General features: G+C 43.8%; 1 protein-coding gene across 4 annotated transcripts in view; it reads left to right on the top strand.

Annotated features, from left to right (window-relative positions):
- LOC137630524 (SCY1-like protein 2) overlaps window positions 1-22182 on the top strand; it is a 332551-nt gene that overhangs the window by 200812 nt on the left and 109557 nt on the right. For 2 of the 4 annotated variants that reach the window (XM_068362041.1, XM_068362040.1), the window contains exon 2: window positions 10597-10704. The exons of the other annotated variants lie outside the window; for them this stretch is intronic. In XM_068362041.1, the coding sequence (XP_068218142.1) occupies window positions 10679-10704 (26 nt within the window). In that variant the 5' untranslated portion in view covers window positions 10597-10678. The remainder of the gene's footprint in view (window positions 1-10596; window positions 10705-22182) is intronic. 4 annotated transcript variants of the gene reach the window in all.

Here is a 22182-nt window from a genome sequence, read left to right as displayed (position 1 = left end):
ATGTGAAAATACCGCTGGCAAAGTACAGCACATCCTGTCCAAGAATCTTGGCACGGATGAACTTGCCATTCTTACCTCGAGCCGTATTATTATTTTTATTACTTGCTAAGCTACAACTGTAGTTGGAAATGGAGGATGCTGTAAGCTTAGGGGCTTCAACAGGGAAAATAGCTCAGTGAGGAAAGGAAATAAGGGAAAATAGAATATTTCAAGAACAGTAACAACATTAAAATAAATGTCGGAGCCTATGTATATCAGCGGCCAGTTCCCTATGCATTGATTAAAAATGGACATCAATTAACCTAAATTTCCCCCCCTAACCTAACCTACAAACCGTGTCCTTACCTACGTATCTAACGGGGGGGGGGGGGGGGGGCGCTAATGCCCCCCTTCGACCCCCTATAGACTGCCGTATTCTATGTTAGCCATAGTAATACATACAGGTGGCCGCTATCATACATACACCCCTAAATATCAATAGATATCTATTTCTTAATGGGCTGTAAGTGGGATGATATCGATATAGGAATATCTATGCTAGTTAGACTTATTTTTGGCTTACTGTACCATCCTGTATTCCAAAACTGTTGGCAAAACAGATAGCCTTATATACCTTCATTTTGTAGTAGGCCTAGTCTAGCAGAGGCAAAACTAGTCATGGGTTGTTTGTTGCAATTTTAAAAAGATAAACAGTTTGGTATTGTGAAAAGTATGATAAAATTGTTTCTTGGCAACTTTTAAGTGAATATCGTTGATAGAAATATTATAGTGAAAATATTTTTTGGGGGGTGCATGTATGATAACGGCCATGCCCCTTACAGTATCGCCCTTATTTCCATCGTTATACCTAAGAATACGATAGTTTAAGGGTCACTCCCCTATCATGTAAATAGGTAAGGAAATGGCTTGTATGTTAGATTATGTGGCATTCCATGCACGGTTGAAGTTATGTCCCTCATTATACAAAGGCTCTAAGATTTATTTGCAATCTTTAAATGTAAACAGCAGAGGCAAAACTATGATACTGTAATTTTATAGCAAATACATGAATCAAACGTTTTCAACTGTCATTCTCCTCCTAATTTTTTAGCATTATTATTGATTAAAACCCATAGTTTTATTATATAACTCAGTTTTCATGATAATTAGGGTGTAAAACAGTGGGGAAAAACTCAGGTTTGTAGCTACAGTATATGTAATACAAACCTTTGACCTTTAAGAGGAGTATGATTTCAACAAAGCTGGAACGACCATTAAGCTTTTAACGAAGTGAACACAACTGGCTGCTCAGTATAATAATCTCTAATGAGATGAGATCTTCTCATCATGCTTCACCATGTACACAATTACCTTGTGTGTCACCTGGTGTATGCAATCCATGTGCAAAATTGTCTCCATGAGTATGATTACTCCAGCGTACCCCATCAGTGCCATGATTGGGTGAGCACACTTTCTCTTACGAAGGCTAGACATTATACTTGCATACAATCGGTACCTAGATCGCTTTCTCCAGGTTATACACGATCCTTGGCTCGTATGCGTTTGTTTGAAGATAAATGTTTTGTACTAAACATGTCAAATGTTCACAATCGTCAAATCGTGAACAATTGAGCAGTAAATCATCAAAATCACGATCTCTAAAGGCCAAGTTTATTAACTCAGTCCACACATTCGCACTCTCTTCAGGCTAGATGGATTTATTGCAGATTAGGCGATTCCTCTCTTTGTCTAGCCATAAGACAAAATACAGTAAAAAATCCTTTGTTTTCAAAGGATTGTGATTTCTTCATAGGGACGTCACCTGTTATTTTCGATCACTGGAAGTCTCAGGCTAATCCTGACTCTTAAGAATCGACCAATTGCCTGAGACCGGTTTCAGTCACATGGCATGTCTTTGGGACTGAACCGTTCTGTCTCTATTAACACCACTAGGCGTAGAGATGATTCCTCTCGGTGTGACTTTCCTATGAATTGGCATGATAAGGACAAGAAACAGGAGACATCCGAGAAGGTTCCTCAACCCTCTCTGGAGCAGAGAGAATTTTCCTCTCGTAAATGAAATTCATGTCATAGCCCTTCATCTAATTGGAGACATTCTGTGTGCTTGGCTTGTTCCATGTTTCATTCACCTTCACGGTCATCAGAGACCTTGTGTTCCCTCAATCTTAGAGTCTATGAGAGCACAGGATTAAAAGGCTACAGATTCCAAATGACAATCCTCTATCCCTTCTTCCTCGATGGAGTACAACATAGACAAAGTGCTGTCCTCGGTCTAGAGAGAAAACATTCGAAGGGTAAAGGAGGAATCCACTCTTGTTGTTGTTGAGCCCTTCCTCCATGGGAGAGGAGAGTATTCTCAGATGAGAAAAGTTCCCTTCTTCCTGACATGAGTCAGAATCAACTTTCCTCAAGGTCTTATCCATCGTTAGGGAGTTGAGCAATCTTGGAGAGGCCTCCATAGAACCTATCAAAGGTTGGAAGGTAGGATGATGGAGCAGAGAGAATATTCCTCTCGTAAAGGAAATTCATGTCATTGCCCTTCATCTAATCGGAGACATTCTGTTTGCTCGGATTGTTCAGTGTCTCATTCACCTTCATGGCCTTCAGAGACCTTGTGTTTCCTCGATCTTAGAGGCTATGAGAGCACAGGGCAAAAAGGCTACAGATTCCAAATGACAATCTGCTATCCCTTCTTCCTCGATGGAGTTCAACATAGACAAGGTGCAGTCCTTGGTCTAGTGAGAGAACACTCGAAGGGGAAGGAGGAATCCACTCGTGTTCCAGTTGAGCCCTACCTCGACGGGAAAGGAGAGGATTCTCAGATGAGAAAAGTTCCCTTCCTCCTGATGTGAGTCAGAATCAACTTTCCTCAAGGTCTTATCCATTGTTAGAGAAATGAGCGACCTTGGAGAGGCCTCCATAGAACCTATCAAAGGGGGGAAGGTGGGATGATGGATATTTATCGGAGGTATGGTGCCCTACAATATTCCAGACATACCCTCGTGCTTTTGTGGTCTGTGCTTGCATGGGATGCGTTGGTCAGAGTGAATTCTCAGGTCACTGGACCTAAGAATTCACTTCAGTTGAGCCATTCCACCAATGTCATACCTCCAGCCCTTTCTCGACATTAGAGGTTTTATATGCCCTATGAGGTAGTACCTTCACCTTTTCCAATTGATCCAACAATGATGTCTTTAATGACATGCACCACTGGACTGACTCAAGTATGAGAGCACTTGATTCTCAGCCCTTGAGTTTATAGCCAAAGAAGCTACTGCTGTGGTCAGCCTGTAAGCTACAAGCTGGATCGACCACTGGTCTGGAGTGGTAGCATACTTTGCTTCATATTGAGATCTGTCATATCTTGAGGAGAAAGAGAAGTTCACTGACCTCGTTCTGTCAGGGGCAAAGGTGGTCACCTACCTGGTGCATCAGTTGACCAACCAGTAGACTAACTGAGTGTTAAAGAGGCGAGATGTAGCAGTAGCATGCTTTTCCAGTCAGTTGGCACAAGATGCAGCTCTCTGCTTTAGGAACCCCTGATTCTAGACATCTTGATACTCTTCCCACTGGAGGATATCAGAAATTCTGTCGACAAGTGGAGAAAGGAGAGTCAGAACTCCCTTATCCCCAATGCACTAACCTTCAAGGACCTCTGCTTTTTCCAGGTGAACTGCTCTGAGAGATTTTCCTCTCAGCCCAGTAAACAAGCAAAGAAGCTGACATTTGAGCTCATGGTCTGCAGCTTCAGGACCCTCTACCTCAAGGAAGGGTGGGGACCTTGCTCCACCGTTATTCCCCTAAGCTGGTCATGCCAGTAAGGGCAGCAGTAGAAGAAGGAAGGGAAATAGATTGCTGAGATCGGCAGACCCCCTCTTATCGCTGCCTTGAGTGGGGGAAGGCTTGTCAAGCCTTCTTTTTATCAGCTCATGTTCTCCCCACACTCGTTTGCCAATGATGTTCCTAACGTACCCTCTGGAATTGCCAGAAGCCCTTATGATCACAAATGAAGTACTGAAGGTGATGATAATGCACTAGACGTTTTCTGAGATGGCTTCTACAGCAGAATTTTCCTTGTGGAAAGGCTGACTGGAGGATGTTGACCCATCATTGATCTCTCTCCACTGGACAAGTTTGTTTTCAAACTCAGTTCAAGAAGGTGATGGCATGTACAGTTCATGCAACCATCAGAAAGAGAGACTTCATGCTCTTTGTTGATCTCAGGGAGGCATATTTTCAAATACTGATCTATCACTTTGGCAGAAAGTACCTCTGCTTCATTTTAGAGAGTTGAGTAGCTGTTCAAAGTCCTGTTCTTTGGACTGTTGGCCATTCCTCCAGAGTTCACTATGGTGTCAGTTTGGGCCCACTCAAACTGGATTTGCTAGTTGGGATATCTCAACAATTGGTTGAACCTGTCGTTCTCGAGAATACAGTTGATCCAAAATATAAATACAGTAATCTCAGTATCATGTTTAATCTGCAGAAGTTGAATCTCTGGCCCTAGAGACAGATGGAGCATCTGGGAATATTGAAAGTTAAGGCAGCTGTGAGAGTCTTCACATCAGATGATTGAATCGTCAGACTCAGAAAGGTCACGCAATTATTCCTGACTGTTCAACAACTCGTGGCACAGCACTGGCAACATTATCTGGAACATCTTTTGTCGGCGGAAAAACTTGTGCCTACAGATGTCTCCAAAGGATCCTTCAATGTTGTCTCAACCAACTCTGGTCAGCATCCCCCTGATCCACATTACCTTCAAGTTCCAGCAGAACAAGGGGCTGAATGATGAAAATCTCACCAAGGAAGTCCCATTCAACTACCCACCTCCAGAAATGCTGCTGTTCGCAAACACATCCAAGGAGGGTTAGGGAATACACAATAGGAACATGATCACCTTAGGACTGAAATCCAAAGATGAAAGGAGTCTGTACATCAACCTGTCGGAGATGCGAGTGGCGCTCCTAGCTCTGCTATCTTTCTAATGTTTGATAGGGCACTGAGAAGTGTTGATGAGCGACAACACTGCAGCAGTACATCAACTAGCAACCCCTCTTCAAATTGGCGAAGCAGGCACACGTGTGTAAGACAAAAGTAGTAGAGCTGTGGGAGGGAGAGTACGTCCTGAGAAAGTGTTTTGGTACGTAGTTCCCGTATTCACCGCATTTGTTTGACTTAACGTGATTGGACACTTTGCGACCTTGACTTTCAAGTCTCATAACTCTGGCATCTGCTTCAGTTTACCATTCTTAGTAAACGATACCGGTGGAAAAGAAACCTATGGTTGTTGTCATAGCTTGTTCAGGCTATGAGGTCTTCCATTCACAAGCACAGAGTTCTCTTGTTTTTTCCTTTCATGTTTTGACTGCATGGAAACATTGCTGTTTTCTCCTGGCAGGACAAGTTTCCTCACTCTGGTTCTCCACGATCATCATTTCCAATGGGTGTCAGTCGCTTATGCGATTGGGAACTATATGGTTGATCGCCTTGGTTGGTAACCATACGATCGGCAGCCCCAGTCAGGAAATCGGGCACTTGGTAACTGCGATGTTAACTGCAATCACAAATTATTTTATCAGGAATCGTGCTGTCTCCAAATGCGAATTATGCTATCAGGAATCATGCAATCAATAGCCTCGATTGCTAATCATGCTATCAGTACCTGCACAATCAGGAATTTAACCTAATTTTTCAGGTGACCCTTTGAGTCATGAGGCAGCTACTGTACTGCAGTTTATCTGTTCCTTCCCAGTGCTCATACCACCTCGAAAAAGAGGAAGTTGACATCACTCAAGTACAGAACAACTGATCTGACAGTCTTGTGAGACTTCATCTGATTCCTCTGCTTGGTTTCATAGTAGGAGCAGACCTGTAACAAAATCCAACCCCAGGTGGGGTTTTTGGTATGAGATACAGGAGCTCACACTCCTACTACCAATGATCGGTCTCATATGAAACTGAGCAAGAATACTGCTGGTCTGTGTGTGCTCTTTCCTGTCTCTTGACAAAATTTTTCATGATCAGCCTTATTGTTGGTGTTGCTTCCTTGACCTAGATCTTTCCAAACTTAGAGACAGATCCGTGACTTTAGTTTTCCCAGACACTGAGATCGTCTGACTAGGTCACGTGTTAGGGGTTGGAACAGGTGAATTCCCAGTCCGATTCCAGCACTTATATATGCATTGGGATGCCACATCGGGCTAGCAAAGAATCCTCCCCAGCTAAGGTCAGGCATTCAATAGCCACTTTCTGCTCGTAGACTGACTGGCGAGTGTCCAAGGGGAGTAAGGGATATCTAATGAAAGATTAAGACGATGTCATTGAAGAAGTCAAGGAGGACTGATCGATAAGAGTCTCAAATCTGTGACTCTTGCCTTAATACAGTAAGAAAAACAGTGTGGTACCAGGAACTCACACACCTGGCACCTGTGCTTGGTTCTCACAAGAGCAAGCACATGCTTGGCTCCCACGAAAGTGAGCACACGCACTAGCTCCTGGTGTTTGGTTCTCACAAGAACAATCTGACCCACTAGCTTCTGATGCTCGGTTCTTATGAGACTAAGCACATGCACTAGTTCCAGGTGCTCAGTTCTCATAAGAACAAACACACTCACTAGTTCCTGTTACCTGTGCTTGGTTCCTACGAGAACGGATACACACCACCGGTAAGATAAAGGTTGCAGCCCTTCTTTATATTTCCTGAATGCTCGACTTTTCTCTTACTTTTCAGGAGAGTGAGAAGCAGTGAGTGCCTTCACAGGGAGGGAAAGTTATACCCAAACCAAAGGGAGAAGTCACCGAAGCACAGGATAATGATTGGGTCAAGTCTAACGAGACATTGACCAATCCCTCTGCATGGTTTGTGGGAGGAGTAGTACTACAGTACAGTACAGTACAGTACAGTACAGTACAGTATACCAACACTTAGTCCCATGTGGAGTTTTGGTATTAGGTATGGGAGCTCATACTCCTGCTAATAGCACTAGGTCTCATGCAAGGCCGAAGATAAGTACTATTGGTCAGGATGCTGGTACCCCTCATTGTTTCTTTCCTACCTCAGCTCATTTCCAAGATACTTCAGCGACTTCATCACTAGTGATAGCAGTGATGATAAAGGGATCTGATGTAAGACTCAGGCATGGGTTTATTTTGTTCTCTAGCTTAAAGACCCTTCCCAGAAATGCTGCTTCCAGAATCAGTCCAGCAGCATCTTATTACACCTTTGATTGGATAGAAGTCATATACTGTACTGTGCATTACTTTGACTTAGATACAAAGCTTGGCATCCCCAAATACCACAGCCCTAATCAATGGGCCTTTTGATTTTGAAGGAACACGATGGAGAAGAATTTGCTTGAAGTGGTCTTAATTGTTTTCCTGGTCTTTATGGTCTACTTATATAAGGAAAAGTCAAGTACTGTACTGGTAACTGACCTTCTTGTTTCAAAAAGAAGATGGCAAGTACCATATGGTCTGCCATGAGAGGAACGGGGCAGTAACGTATGGTATGCTATCAAAGAAATGGCAAGTACCTTACGGTCTGCTGGCCTTCTCACACTCAATGATGGTCCATTAATCACTTCATCCTCTGTGCTTTTGTTTTCAGTTCAGAAGCAGAGCTTCAGACTACCTATCACTTCGAGCGTTCATGCTCGCCTTTCTGGGAGCTACTCATTTCAGATTCTCCTCTGGTGTTTTCTCATATATTTTCTTGTCCTGTTTCTCTTAGGGGGCAATATTCTAGGACAGACAGTTGACCTCTGTTTTTCATAGTCAGAAAATTGTATTCATTCTGTAATCGAGTTTCATGGCTAAACAGCCATAGAGACCAGATTATGCTCACATGGAAGTCCAAGCAATGCACTTCTATCTTCTCAACAGGTTTTGATAAGTCACCAGGTAGCATTGAAGAACAACAACACCTTTGTGACTTGCATCCACAGGCAAAGGTGTTCTGTACTGCAGACCTACTGCAGTTAGACAGGCAGGTAGAACCTGGGCAGCTGATGAAGTGAGGGTTGCGCTCAAGATCCATTCCAATTAGAGGAAGGTTTTGCTAGATATGCTCAATCACTAAGGTCCCAGAATAGGATCAGTGACGCCTTACTTATGTGCATGTAGGAAAGGTATCACCATTAAAAGACCCATTCACCTTCCAATTGATTCAGAATGAAAGTTTTAGAACATCTGCCAGTAAGCTGCTCTCTCAATCCAAAGAAGTTGGGAACATTTGGGTCATCTTCCAACACACCAGTTACCCTAGATAACTTAGCCTCTCCTTACATTTACCAGACATACCTATCTTAGTCTATGGACAATTTTGGTTTCAGGCTTCCTTTACAGCTCCCAGGTGCCACTCTCTGGTGTCATCTGGATTTTCTGATGCCCCTGTACAGTACATGGTGATAGAACTGCCCATCTTCTATTAGTGACACGGTAGAGGTGATTTTTCATAGGATAAAGCCTCTCTGCAGTAAATTAAGGTTGTCCTTTACTTCCATTGCTGAGGAAGCTCCAGTCATTCTCTGCTGGACAAGGCTGTCATGCAGTCTGTAGCCAGACATCAGACTGAAGAATTTTTATTTTTCCCCATTAAAATATTACCCTGGGCCCAGGAGTAGCCTTGAACAGTCTTTCCACTTCAGGAATGCAAACGCTTTAGAGGTGTTACTTGAGCTCTGAGGTCTCTCAAGTGAACACTCCTGTAGCCATGGCCAAGGCATTACAAAAAGCATATTGCATGACATGTATGTCGCAAATAATTTTCAATGAAGGTAGTCCTTCCTCTCCCTTGTTTGTGTCCAAGAACCAACTTCTAACCTGGCACAACTCCAATCTCATGTTAGTCGGGTGGAGAAGGACTCCGTCTTATGAGGGCATGGTGACACTTATTAGAAATCTTGGATTCCCTTACCAAGGGGTTATAGATAATGATATTCAAGATTATTGATTCAACTTATTCATATACCTTCTGCTGTGCTGATCCAGTGAGATTCTGGAAGTACCATCCCATTTCGAGTTGACGAAGTCAGGTACATATAGATCTACCTTAACCTTCAAGAAGAACTTGTCAGTGGCACTAGTTATAAAGGCAGGAGTTTGATACGATAGACAACTTTCACTATCCACTATCCACGGCAGTTTACTCGCAGGCCAGTGGAAAACAGTATCCTCGTAGCAACTGAACAAGTCATGTTGCGATCATAGTGCCTTGGATTGTTTCTAACCCTACAGATTTAGACCTTTAAGCTACACAGCCCACCTTAACCCCCTTGCCAGTGATAGGTTAAGGTCAAAATGAATGTTATGGTACCTTGTTCAAAATTTGAAGGGCTATTCCAGCTTTGTTGAAGTCATAATCATATTAAAGGTCTCATGTTAGTATGATTTGCAAGGATACTGTACAAAGTAATTAAAACATTTGAGATTTTATTGATGTACAATATATTAACAAAGGGAGGGTATTAACTGAAGGCTTACTGTATTTATAATTTATCAGTCGTTATTGTTAATTTTCTGAAGTAACTTTTGCACGTCAAGTGCATAGCTGTAATGAGGAAATTCAATGTGAATATAATAAGAAAATGTCTAAAGGTTAGTTGAACAGGTGCTTTAATGGTATGTACTGTACTTTTAAAACTGTTGTACAAATAGAGTACCTGTATATGTTTATCACTGACACATCCATGAAAGTTTAGTTTCAGATAAGGAAATATGAATTTACTTGTACATGTACAATAAGTCATGAAGGTTGTGGATATTAAGATTGCTTTTGATGGACTACCAAACCAAGCAGTTATATGGTCATTGTGAAAACAGAGGTTTCCTGAATGAATCATTGCAAAATAAGGGGCATAGTTTTGTCAGAATAATTTGAGATACAATACTGTATTATGACTGTCAAGAATCAACTCTAATTCCTTAATTGTTCATCACAAAAGGGGTGAGGATGTAGTAAACAATTTTAAAAAATAAAGTACTGTATAATTCTTTTTAATTGCCTTTTGCCTCCAGTGACAGATTTATCCATTTGTTAAGTGATTTGATGTTATTTACAACATTATACATACTAAGCATAGAGTTTAAGGTTCTGAGATATTTTCTTTGAATATTATGAATTAAGCATATTTGAATCATTCTTAGGCCTTTAGATAATCATCTGGCCCTTATCAAATTAAAATCTTTTGGCTTTGCAGTTAGTGTTTAAGGTAAAAAAAATGCAAACCTAATAAAAGTCTTAAGTACTTCAACAAAATTATTTCAGGTACTGTGATCTTTTTTATTTTGCTGTATAGACCTCCCTAATAAGTTTATCATATGCATGTGTTTGCAGAACTAATGAAGGTGAAAATATGTTTTGATTGCTCCCACTGTATTCTATATAGGCTACTCTTGAATTCTTAGTCTTTTAGAATATTCTTTCTATAGTAATGTTTGGTTTCATTCCTCTGCTTGTTAAATGTGTTGCATGTAGTGACAAGTTACATCAGGTGTGTATGTTTATTAATAGTACTTATAAACTTAGAGCTGCAGCTGTTGCTTTTCCCATCTCCTGAGACAACATTTCACACACTTAACTCTCTAACTTTGCAGCCCACTACAGTGAGATTGATCTAATTAAGCCAAGGTGGCTGACTTATGGTATTAAAGCAAACCTGTCCTTCCTCATGCAGTCATGGCCAACTTTGGGACTAATTTCAGGTAAGGTGCACTAGGACCCTAACTATTCTAAGTGCAAAGAATTATATTTACTATCACAGCATTTTTAGCAGGTAAGATTTTCCTTTTGTAATGAAGTAGAATGGAATTAAGGTTCATTAATGATAACCAGTTTTATTAACATAAGTCCAGATAACCCATTATTTTTTAGGATGGTTTAAGGAAATGTTTAAATAAAGAAATGCTTCTAGAATATAATTGTTTCTTAAGATGCAAAGGTTGACTTGCTTTATTCTACAATACTGTAACCAATTACAGTACACTTTTGATTTGTAGCTGTTCCGACACATAATAAAAACCATTGACCATTAATAGGAGAGTGACTTCAGGAAAACTGGAAATGGCCATTAAACTTTTAGTATGGTAAACGATGGTTGTCTGTTGGGTGGTAGGTAGGCCCCATCCACCTAACAGAGCAAACCTCACTTTTAATTTTGGCTGGGGGACAGTATGATTATTATTTTTATTATTATTATTATTTTATTATTATTATTATTATTATTATTATTATTACAAGCTAAGATACAACCCTAGTTAGAAAAGCAAGATGCTTGGAGCCCAAGGGCTCCAACTGGGAAAAATAGCCCAGTGAGTAAAGGAAACAAGGAAATACATAAACTGAAAGACTAGTAATAAACAATCAAAATGAAATATTTTAACAACAGTATCAACAATAAATTAGATCTTTTATTTATAAACTATAAAAACTTCAAAAAAATTAGATGAAGAGAAATAAAATAGAACAGCGTACCCGACTGTACCCTCGAGCAAGAAAACTATAATCCAAGGCCATGGCACTACATGAGACTTGAGAACAAGGGTTTGATTTTAGAGTATTGTCCTCTTAGAAGAGCTGCTTACCATAGCTAAAGAGTCTCTTCTACCCTTACCAAGAGGAAAGTAGCCATTTAACAATTACATTGCACTAGTTAACACATTGAGCAACGAATAGTTTTTGGTAATCTCAGTGTTGTCAGGTATATGAGGACAGAGGAGAATGTGGAAAGAATACGCCAGACTATTTGATGTATGCGTAGTCATAGACGAAATTAGCTGTAACTAGAGAGAGGGATCCAATGTAGTTCTATCTGGCCAGTCAAAGGACCAAATAATTCTCTAGCGGTAGTATCTTAGTCGATGGCTGATGCCCTAGCCAATCTTGTTACCTTCAGGTGCAATTTTCGTTGCTCTTTTGATTTTCTTTTAGATTGAGTAAGTGATCTTGCAGACAGTTGTTTCTGAGGGATATCAATGGAAGAAGTTAAAGATTGGATATCTGTTATTGTGCTGTGGTTTGCTGTGCTGCTACTATTATTATTATTACCAGTTAAGCTACAACCCTAGTTGGAAAAGCAGGATGCTATAAGCGTAAGGTTCCAACAAAGAAAAATAGCCCAGCTACGAAAGGAAAGTAAGGGAATAAATAAACTGCTTGAGAAGTAACGAATGATTAATATAAAATACCTTGAGATCAGTAACAATGTTAAAATTGATTTGTCATATATAAACTATTAGGAGAGACTTATGTCAGCCTGTTCAATATAAAAAAAAAAAAAACATTTGCTGCAAGGTTGAACTTCTGAAGTTCCACTGATTCAACTGCCCGATTAGGAAGATCATTCCACAATCTGGTCACAGCTGGAACTGGAATAAAACTACTGTACCAGAATATTGTGTAGTATTAAGCCTTATGATGGAAAAGTTATGACTGTTAGAGTCAACTTGATGCCTATGATCCATTTCCTTTAGCGCGGTATATTTGCACTGACTCACTGGGGTTCCCCTTTAGCTCGGAAAAGTTTCCTGATCGCTGATTGGTTAGAATTATCTTGTCCAACCAATCAGCGATCAGGAAACTTTTCTGAGCTAAAAGGGCACCCCTGCCAGTCGATGCAAATATGCTTCGCTAAAAGAAATTGACTATAGTACTGTACTGTACTTTGTACAGGATGGCACAGCTTGGTAGATCTGATTGCGGAGGATGGTCAGAATTATGAAAAATCTGTTGCAACATGCATGAAGAACTGACTATATGACAGTCCCAGAGATTAATATCAGGGATAAGAAATTTATTAGACTGCAAGTTCTTGTTCAGCTATTAAGAGGAGAGTCAGCAGCTGAAGATCAGACAGGAGAATAATACTCAAAAAAAGGCAGAATGAAATAATTAAAACGGTTCTCCAAAATAAATTGATCACTAAAAATCTTGAAAGGCTTCCTTAATAAGCCTATTTTTGGGCTCAAGCCATGGCGTCCTGATGGAAGGTTCCTTTTTGGTAGCTTCCTTGGGTATAAGACTACTAAGATATTCCCAGAGAATTTAACCACAGGTTATCACAGAATTCTAACTTCTGGAGCGAGTATCTCAAAGGTTTCCCTTTAAGACATCGTAATACAACAGGGGACGCGCATGTCTGAACGCGCCACATAGCTATCTTCACCCCGAACAGAGTTAATGCTTCGGTGTGTAAGGATTGAGAATAGCTGGGAGCCGTTCCACAGCTAATCTCACTCGTGGCTACTACTGATACTCGAGACGTAAACAAACGGACGCCATTGCTCTGATGACGTCACGCCCGTCTTCATCCTTTGTTTAGTAGCTGCCCTACTTAGACGGATTTTCCCTGTGTTATCTTTATCGCTTTGCATCTTCGCTATGTCGTTACCTTCAGCCTCGCCTTCTTCTGGAAAGTTGAGTACAAGGTTCCAGTATTGTTTAATTAAGCTCTGGCCGTAAAGTAAATATTACTTTTCGAAATATTTGATGTTTTGTGGCAGAGCTGTGCCTCTACCGGACCCGCCATTTTATGGCGTCGTTGTTGTTATGCATGTCTTATTTAGTTAGCCACAACAACGTTTCCGGCATTATATACTAATCGAATACATTAGTTTATTTAGTCTTCATAGCTAGGAACTTTTATATCGTGTTTAGACGCTTTTTATCGGTCATCGATTGACCTCATACCAGTCGGCTACTATAGCCCCCAGGCCAGGAGCCTACATACAAGTGTTCATGCATGATTTATTAGTGATCCTAGACTGAGTTATGAAGATAGTGGCATTATTATTTTACAATACTTTTGACAGTGATGCAAATGTTTTCGCCTTCAGGGACCATATAGGGGATAGGCTAGTCAGTGACTCTTTCTAGCCTAACCTAATATTAGGACCCCTATATGCTTCCTTCATCCCCTGCCTTGGCATTCCCTCTATTTAGCCTTGATCCCTTTTCTGAGTAAAGGGATTAATTGTCTAATAGAGTATATATCGCCTCTCTGTCCTCCCTAAAGGAATGAACCCCCTTTAGGGCTGCGTCCGAGAGTGAGGTTAGGCTAGCCTACCTCTATGGCTAGGATAGTCTATGACTTTCCTGCGATAGCGATATGTCTTCTTCCTTGCCTAGTTCAGGACTTTTAGCCCTGTTCTAGGTTGGGTTAGGAAGGTTTCTCTGTTCCATGCTGAAACTGTACTCTTGCACCGTTTTAGCCGATCAGCCTGATCTTAGGTTAGGGAGTGTCCTCCCTTTCCTTAGTGGCCGCTCTGGTACAGAAACCCTTCCTGGGAAGACTTCTCTCTTCTCCCTCCCCCCCTATCTCTTGTATAGCCTAGCCTATGCTTAGGTTAGTTTATACTCATCTGTCCCCTGTCCTACAACTCCTCCTTAGGGTGGAAGAGTAGGGCTACCCGAGCTTCCTTGTGCAGTCCACTCTGGTACATATACCTTCATAGTGTCCTATAAGGTTAGTTACTAGTATAGTTCTGCATATGGGAGTCTCCCCCCCCCCTCTTGGGTGTTCCCTAGCCCTCCCTTGGGCTACCTTGCTCCCGGTCCCTAGTGACCCCTGCTCATGGATGTTAGAGCCTGCCTCTATCATGGGTACACCCCCTCAGGAAGGGGGAGGGATGTCTGGAACCCTGATGGTACTTCCTGCATCCCTTCCCCCCTCCCCCCTGTCTCTCTATCTATCCGGGTGCCGGTCTCTTGCCGCCTCTACTGTCGGCAATACCTGCCTCCTACTTGGTGACTTCCCTACCCTTGCCGCCAGCCCCCCGTGTACCGAGGGACTGCCGGCTGCCGCCGGCTACTACCGGCGGCTCTCCTACTCCTATCTAGTCGTCCGCTTGCCGGTCGATCACCGGAGTGCCAGCATATACTGCCGGCAACCCGATACTGCCTTTACCATCCTTATCCCAGTCACCAACCTGGCATCCTCCGACTGCCGGAGCCGCCGCTCCCTGCCGGCGTGCCGCCGTTGTGCCGGCGGCCGCCATCCTGGTATTTAACTGACTTTTGAAAATTGTCTGTCCTAATGCCAGAATCTATGCTGGAGCGAGCTCCGGCATGCCGGCGGCTTGCCGGATGCCCCGGAGGCGTCAAGAATACTTGCACCCCCTTACTGTAGCTATCATAAGACTATGATAGCCCTATATCGCAAACAGATAAGCTGCTTCTGCTATTAAGATCAGTACCTAGTACTGCTCTATTAGTGATCATGCTGTCTCTTTGCATTCTTCTAATTCCAGCATGCTATGTGCATCTTAGCACGGCTGGTTGCCAGAAGCAGTTACCCTTTAAATGAGGCCTTCTGGCTCTTAACTGGGAACCGAATGAATTCGATCCCAATCTTGTCCTTGGTTTTCCATGGAATTCCAAAATACTTGGAATTCTAGGAAACTATATCCAATGATCTCGGTCATTTGGATTATCCAGGGACCAAGCTTATGGTAACCAGCCGGGCGAGATGCATGGAGCATGTTCTCCTTTACTGTTTTCATTCTCTATGCATCACACCTTCTTTAAGTTAAAATTAATGATTAATATTAACTTAGTTTAAGAGCCATTCTTATGACTCCCCCATACTCATTTTCTCTTTCTTCCACAGGAGGAGCAGATGAAGTGTGACTTCGCCTTCTGCGCTGTGAAACGCCCGCAGTTTTACGGGCATACGGCTTGCAGGACTCACGCCCCTTGTGCAGACAAGAAAGGGGATTTGAAGTTTTGGAATCCACTGGATTGTACGGTCTGCCAGGCCCACCTAGTTGAGGCCTTCCATAACCCTCCTTCAGCGGAGGTTAGAGACATTTCTCGTGAAAAGCTGCGCAAGTGGGTGCGTGGCTTTCAGAAAAATGCTACTGGACCGTACCTGGCCACCGAAGAACTGAGGTCCCTATTGTTCCCTAAGGCCTCCCCTGACTCAGTGGTACCAAAAGATGTGATCCCCACTGTCCAAATTACGGTGGAACCTGATGTGGTCATGGCTCAGTCCATGCACGAGTGTCGTTTAGATTCCGAGGATGATGAACAGATCTCAGACGTCTCGGAAGACACGGAGAAGACGCTTATGGCTCAAGGAGCCGAAGAGGACGAAGACAAGGTGGAGTATACCGAGTCGGAGCTAGGAGCTGCTCCCTCGTCCATCCCTCCTCCTACTCCTACACCGACGGAAATGTCCATTCCGTCTACCTCCTCGACTCCGGATCCTTCTTCTTCTACCCAAGAACTGATCCGGCTGATTAGAGCCGTCATGGACGACAGGCTGAAGGAGAACCAGGAGTCCATCAGGTCGATGATTGGATCCAGAGAACCGAAGAAGATTTCGGTCAAGGATCTCCCCGCTTGCTCTCATGCCAACCCGTGGAGGTATGCAGAGCATATGGTTATTGCGACCGGCAGGATCTTTGTTAGTGATAAGATCGGCACGGTCCCTTTGGAAGATGTGGAGTTCTTCCCAAGCTTTGAGGCCTACCCGGACTGTTACGTCCGGCTTCGTTCCGAACCTGCCTCGAAGGAAGAGACCGAACCTAAAGAAGAGATAGTGTTCGATCTCACAAAGGCCCAGGCTATGCTAGCCTCCGCATTTAAGAGTAGAGGCTTTACCTGCTCTAAGCTTCCGGCTTTGAGCAAGAAGCATCCTACGTACGTTGCACCTGACACTGCGGTTCTTCCTTTCTTGGAAAAGGCCTTAGCTGCATGCCTTAAAGCGGCGGAAGAAGGGAAACCCTGCCCTGCACTGGAGGAGTGCAGACCCTTCTCCATCGTGACCCCCCCTGACGCTTGACACTGGAAAGATGTTCAGCATACTTTCGTCGTGGGAAGGCTCGATCCTGACGTCGCCGGACGTCAGTTTAATGAAGACCTCCCTAAGCTCAACGATCACCTCCTTCGCCGGGAACAAGACACGAAGGAGAGGCTTGCGGCATCTCTTTCTCATCAAGTCCAACTGGAAGTGATGGCCTGTGACACTAGAGTACCAGATCACTACATGGTACTCTCCAAATCCCACTTACTGACAGTAATGAAGGACTTGTACCACTTCATAAAGGCTCGAAGAGCCTGTCGTGAATTCGTGTTTGCCGGTGCCACCGTGAAACACGAACCCCGGAGGCTGATTTCCTCCAACATCTGGGGAAAGCACCTGTTTCCTTCTGACCTTGTCAAGGAAATAACTGACAGAGCCGCCACGGAGAATAGGAACCTTCTCCACAAGTGGGGCATGTCCAGGAAAAGGAAACCCTCTCAGGACGATGGACCTCAGCCTAAGAGGAAACCTCAGAAGCCAAAACCCCAGCAACGTCAGCAACGACGTCAGTTTCCGGGACCCGCTACCTCCCAAGTGGTTGCCCAACCACAACAGACCTTTCAATTGGTCCCCCAACCGGTGTTGTCACAGTCACCGGTCTTCACCCCTGCCTTTGAGCAACCATCCACTACCTTTCATGCCAAAGGTAGAGGCTCGTTCAGGGGTGCAAGCAGAGACGCATCTCGCCGTCCCTCCAGAGGTAGAGGAGGAAAGGGAGCTAGCGGCCGAGGCAACAAGTCCTCGGGACACCAGAAGCAATGAAGTGCTTCCGGTGGGAGGAAGACTCCGCCAATTCCAGGATCATTGGACCTTCGATCCCTGGGCACACAGCATCATCAAGAACGGTCTAGGCTGGAGTTGGACGCAACCACCCCCAATCTTCCAGCAGTTCTTCCAGCAATCGACCCCCCTTCTGGAAGAATATGTTCTAGACCTCTTGAACAAGAAGGTGATAAGGAAGGTAAAGTCCACCAGGTTCCAAGGGAGACTGTTTTGTGTTCCCAAGAAGGACTCAGACAAACTCAGAGTCATTCTGGACTTATCCCCCCTCAACAAGTTCATAGAGAACAACAAATTCAAGATGCTGACGCTTCAACAAATAAGGACCCTTCTGCCTCAAGGTTCCTACACGGTCTCTATAGACCTGGCGGATGCCTATTGGCACATTCCAATGAACCATCACGCTTCCTCCTACCTAGGATTTCGACTCCAAAGGAAAAGCTACGCCTTCCGGGCCATGCCATTCGGCCTCAATGTGGCCCCTCGGATCTTCACAAAACTGGCGGATGCCATAGTACAACAGCTCCGCCTAAGAAACGTCCAGGTGATGGCCTACCTCGACGATTGGCTAGTCTGGGCTCCATCGCCCGAAGAGTGTGCAAAGTCTTGCAACGAAGTTACCCAGTACTTAGAACACCTGGGATTCAAGATCAACGAGAAGAAATCTCGCCTCTCTCCAGCTCAGAAGTTTCAGTGGTTGGGAATCCACTGGAATCTTCAGTCACACCGCCTTTCCATCCCCCAGAAGAAAAGGAAGGAAATAGCAGGGTCTGTCAAGCGACTACTGAAATCCAAACGCATTTCAAGACGACAGCAGGAACGAGTTCTAGGCTCTCTACAATTCGCCTCAGTGACAAACCCAGTGCTTCGTGCACAGCTAAAGGATGCCGCGGGAGTCTGGAGACGCTCGGCATCCATCGCTCGAAGAGACCTCAAGAGACGGCTTCCAAACAGACTACGACGCCTCCTAAAGCCGTGGTCGGAAGCAAAGGCCCTGAAAAGGTCCATTCCTCTCCAACACCCTCCTCCATCACTCAACATCCACACGGATGCCTCACTGGAAGGTTGGGGAGGTCACTCCCACCTGAAACAGGCTCAAGGTACCTGGTCTCCACTATTCAAGACGTTCCACATAAACATCTTGGAGGCCATGGCGGTCCTTCTAACTCTGAAGAAGTTATCCCCGCCGCCCTCGATCCACATCCGTCTAACCCTAGACAACTCGGTGGTAGTTCGTTGTCTCAATCGCCAAGGCTCAAGATCGCACCAGATAAATCAGGTGCTTCTCCCAATCTTCCGTCTGGCGGAGAAGAAGAAGTGGCACCTGTCTGCAGTTCACCTACAAGGATTCCGCAATGTGACAGCGGATGCTCTATCTCGGACAAACCCGATAGAGTCGGAATGGTCTCTAGACGCAAGATCGTTCTCCTTCATCTCTCACCAAGTCCCAGAACTTCAGATAGATCTCTTTGCAACGAGCGACAACAATCAACTTCCTCTGTACGTAGCCCCGTACGAGGACCCCAAAGCAGAAGCGGTGGACGCCATGTCACTGGACTGGAACAGGTGGTCCAAGATATACCTGTTCCCTCCCACCAACCTTCTGTTGAAAGTCCTCTCCAAACTGAGAACCTTCAAAGGGACAGCGGCCCTAGTGGCTCCCAAGTGGCCCCGGAGCAATTGGTACCCCCTGGTCCTGGAGCTGCAGCCCAAGCTGATCCCTCTCCCGGGCCCAGTTCTCTCTCAACAAGTACAGAAGTCGACTGTCTTCGCTTCATCATCGAAAATCAAGGACCTTCATCTCATGATTTTCTCTCCCTTGCCGCAAAGAAGAGGTTTGGGATCTCGAAGAAAAGTCTAGACTTCCTAGAGGAATACAAGACCGAATTCACGAGACGGCAATATGAATCATCCTGGAGGAAATGGGTCTCCTTTGTCAAGGCAAAAAATCCTAAAGAAATCACCATTGATTTCTGTATGTCCTTCTTCATTCACCTTCATGGACAAGGATTAGCAGCCAATACGATTTCAACCTGCAAATCGGCCTTGGCTAGACCAATTCTATATGCTTTCCAAATTGATCTGTCCAACGACATCTTTAACAAATTACCAAAAGCATGTGCTCGCCTACGTCCAGCACCCCCTCCGAAACCGATCTCCTGGTCACTAGACAAGGTACTCCATTTCGCCTCCAACTTGGACAACGATTCATGCCCCCTCAAGGATCTGACTCAGAAAGTTATATTTTTATTTGCTCTCGCTTCGGGAGCTCGAGTCAGCGAAATAGTGGCATTATCAAGAGAAGAAGGACACATCCTGTTTACCGATTCAGGAGAAGTGACCCTCTCCCCTGATCCGACGTTTCTCGCTAAAAACGAATTACCCACCAAAAGATGGGGCCCTTGGAGAATATGCCCCCTGAAGGAGGATGTCTCTCTATGTCCAGTAGAGAGTCTCAAGGTCTATCTTCGCAGAACTTCGAACTTTGGTGGAGGCCAACTCTTCAAAGGAGAAACATCGGGCAGCGACCTGTCACTGAAACAATTAAGAGAGAAAATCACCTACTTCATTCGCAGAGCGGATCCGAACAGTACACCCGCTGGTCATGATCCTAGAAAAGTGGCATCTTCTCTGAACTTCTTTCAGAGCATGGACTTTGAAAGCCTTAAAAACTTTACGGGCTGGAAGTCCTCGCGAGTTTTCTTTAAACATTACGCGAAACAAGTGCACGAAGTCAAACATTTTGTGGTAGCCGCAGGTAGTGTTATGAAACCTGCACCTAACTCTGCGTAGAACAGTGAGTTACTTGGGACTCTAACTCTTCGGGTGCCTATGTTGACCCTCGAGCGATTCATAGTGATGTCTAAAAACACTTAGAGCTTTTATAACTGTTCTTATCCCAGGTGAAATGTCATAGTGTCACACAAGTGCCGCATGCCTTGAGCATGATGTGTTATTTAAAGACTTGCGTTCCTCGAGAACGAGTACCTACTAATCCTGAAATTCCTTTTCAGATTCCAGAGCAAGCCTTTATTTCTATGTACATTATTATTACTGTAAATGAACTTTACTTTTGCTGTAAATTATTTAATTTCTGCATTGTGAAATAAAATTTCTATTTTATTACTTATGCGTCTCTTTCAGCTCCTACTTACTATGAAATACATACTGTCATAGTTTTATTTATTCCTCCTTTCTTATGGTTATGAAGAATTTAAGATGTCTAATCCTAAATTATATTCACCCTGTCTCAGTAAGGTTCCTACACGAATACAGTGATACCTCGGTACTCGACCATAATCCGTTCGAGATCCGTGTTCGACCTCCGATTTGTTCGAGTACCGAATTTTTTTTCCCCATAAGAAATAATGGTATATATTCTATTCCGTTCCCAAGCACTCGAACAGGCCCAAAATATTAATAAAACGTGTACCTAAACAACAATAATTATCTAAATGTGTATGAAATTGGTCAGAAAATCCTATAAAACAATTTTAAACCATTTACTGTACTAAAATAAAACAATTTTAAACCATTTTCTGTACTGTAGTGAACATACCTTTGAGCAGCGGTTCGATGGCATACAGGGATGGATGTGGAGAGGATGGAAGGGGGAGGTTACTGCTTGGAAGGAGAGTCCCCTTCCATGATGTGGCGGGGTAGTTCTCCTTCAGGAGTTGTTTCTCTCTCCAATGAAAGGGTGGGCAGATCTATTTCAGGGGTTTCTTCTCTTCTTTGTCTCTTCTTTGGAGGAGAAACAGGCTTTGATGTAGCAGCTTTCTTTTCTTTTGTGAAAAACTGGTCTATTGTTAATTGTTTCTTCCTCCTCTGCAGTATTCTTCGAAAATGATACATGACACTATCATTAAACATATGCACTGCCCGGTTTGCTACTGCAATTTCTGGGTGGTATTTTTCAGCAAAAGCCTGCACATCTGCCCACTTGGAACAAATTTCATTGATGAGAGAACTTGGAACATCCTCCCTTACCTCATCCTCTTCTGAAGATTCCTGCTCCACAATCAGATCCTGCTGCTGTTGTTGTTGCAGGTGCAACAATTCCTCCACAGTCAACTCGGTAGAATGGCTTTCTACAAGCTCATCAATATCATCCTTGTCGACCTCAAGCCCCAAACTCCTGCCCATGACAACAATTTCCTCAACGACATCAGTGTCATCAGAAATTACAGGGGTAGCAGTGCTTGGACCCGCCTCTGGTTGGAAACCTTCAAACTCCCTCTCTGTGACACATGATGGCCACAGCTTACGCCAGGCAGAGTTCAATGTCCTATAGGTCACACCTCGCCAAGCTTGGTCAATCATGTTAACAGAGTTGAGGATGCTGAAGTGTTCCTTCCAGAATTCCTTTAGGGTCAACTTCGTGTCACTGGTCACTTCAAAACACTTTCTGAAAAGGGCCTTGGTATAGAGTTTTTTGAAGTTTGAAATGACCTGTTGGTCCATGGGCTGGAGTATGGGAGTAGTATTGGGGGGCAAGAATTTGATTTTGATAAAGCTGTATTCTTCTTTCAAGTCATCCTCGAGACCTGGAGGATGTGCAGGAGCATTGTCCATAACCAGAAGACATTTCATTGGCAAG

Source organism: Palaemon carinicauda, chromosome 38, assembly GCF_036898095.1.
Source record: "Palaemon carinicauda isolate YSFRI2023 chromosome 38, ASM3689809v2, whole genome shotgun sequence".
In the NCBI taxonomy this organism is placed as follows: domain Eukaryota; kingdom Metazoa; phylum Arthropoda; class Malacostraca; order Decapoda; family Palaemonidae; genus Palaemon; species Palaemon carinicauda.
The sequence above is the reverse complement of the archived record's forward strand: the minus strand, read 5'-3'. Positions and strand labels throughout refer to the sequence as shown.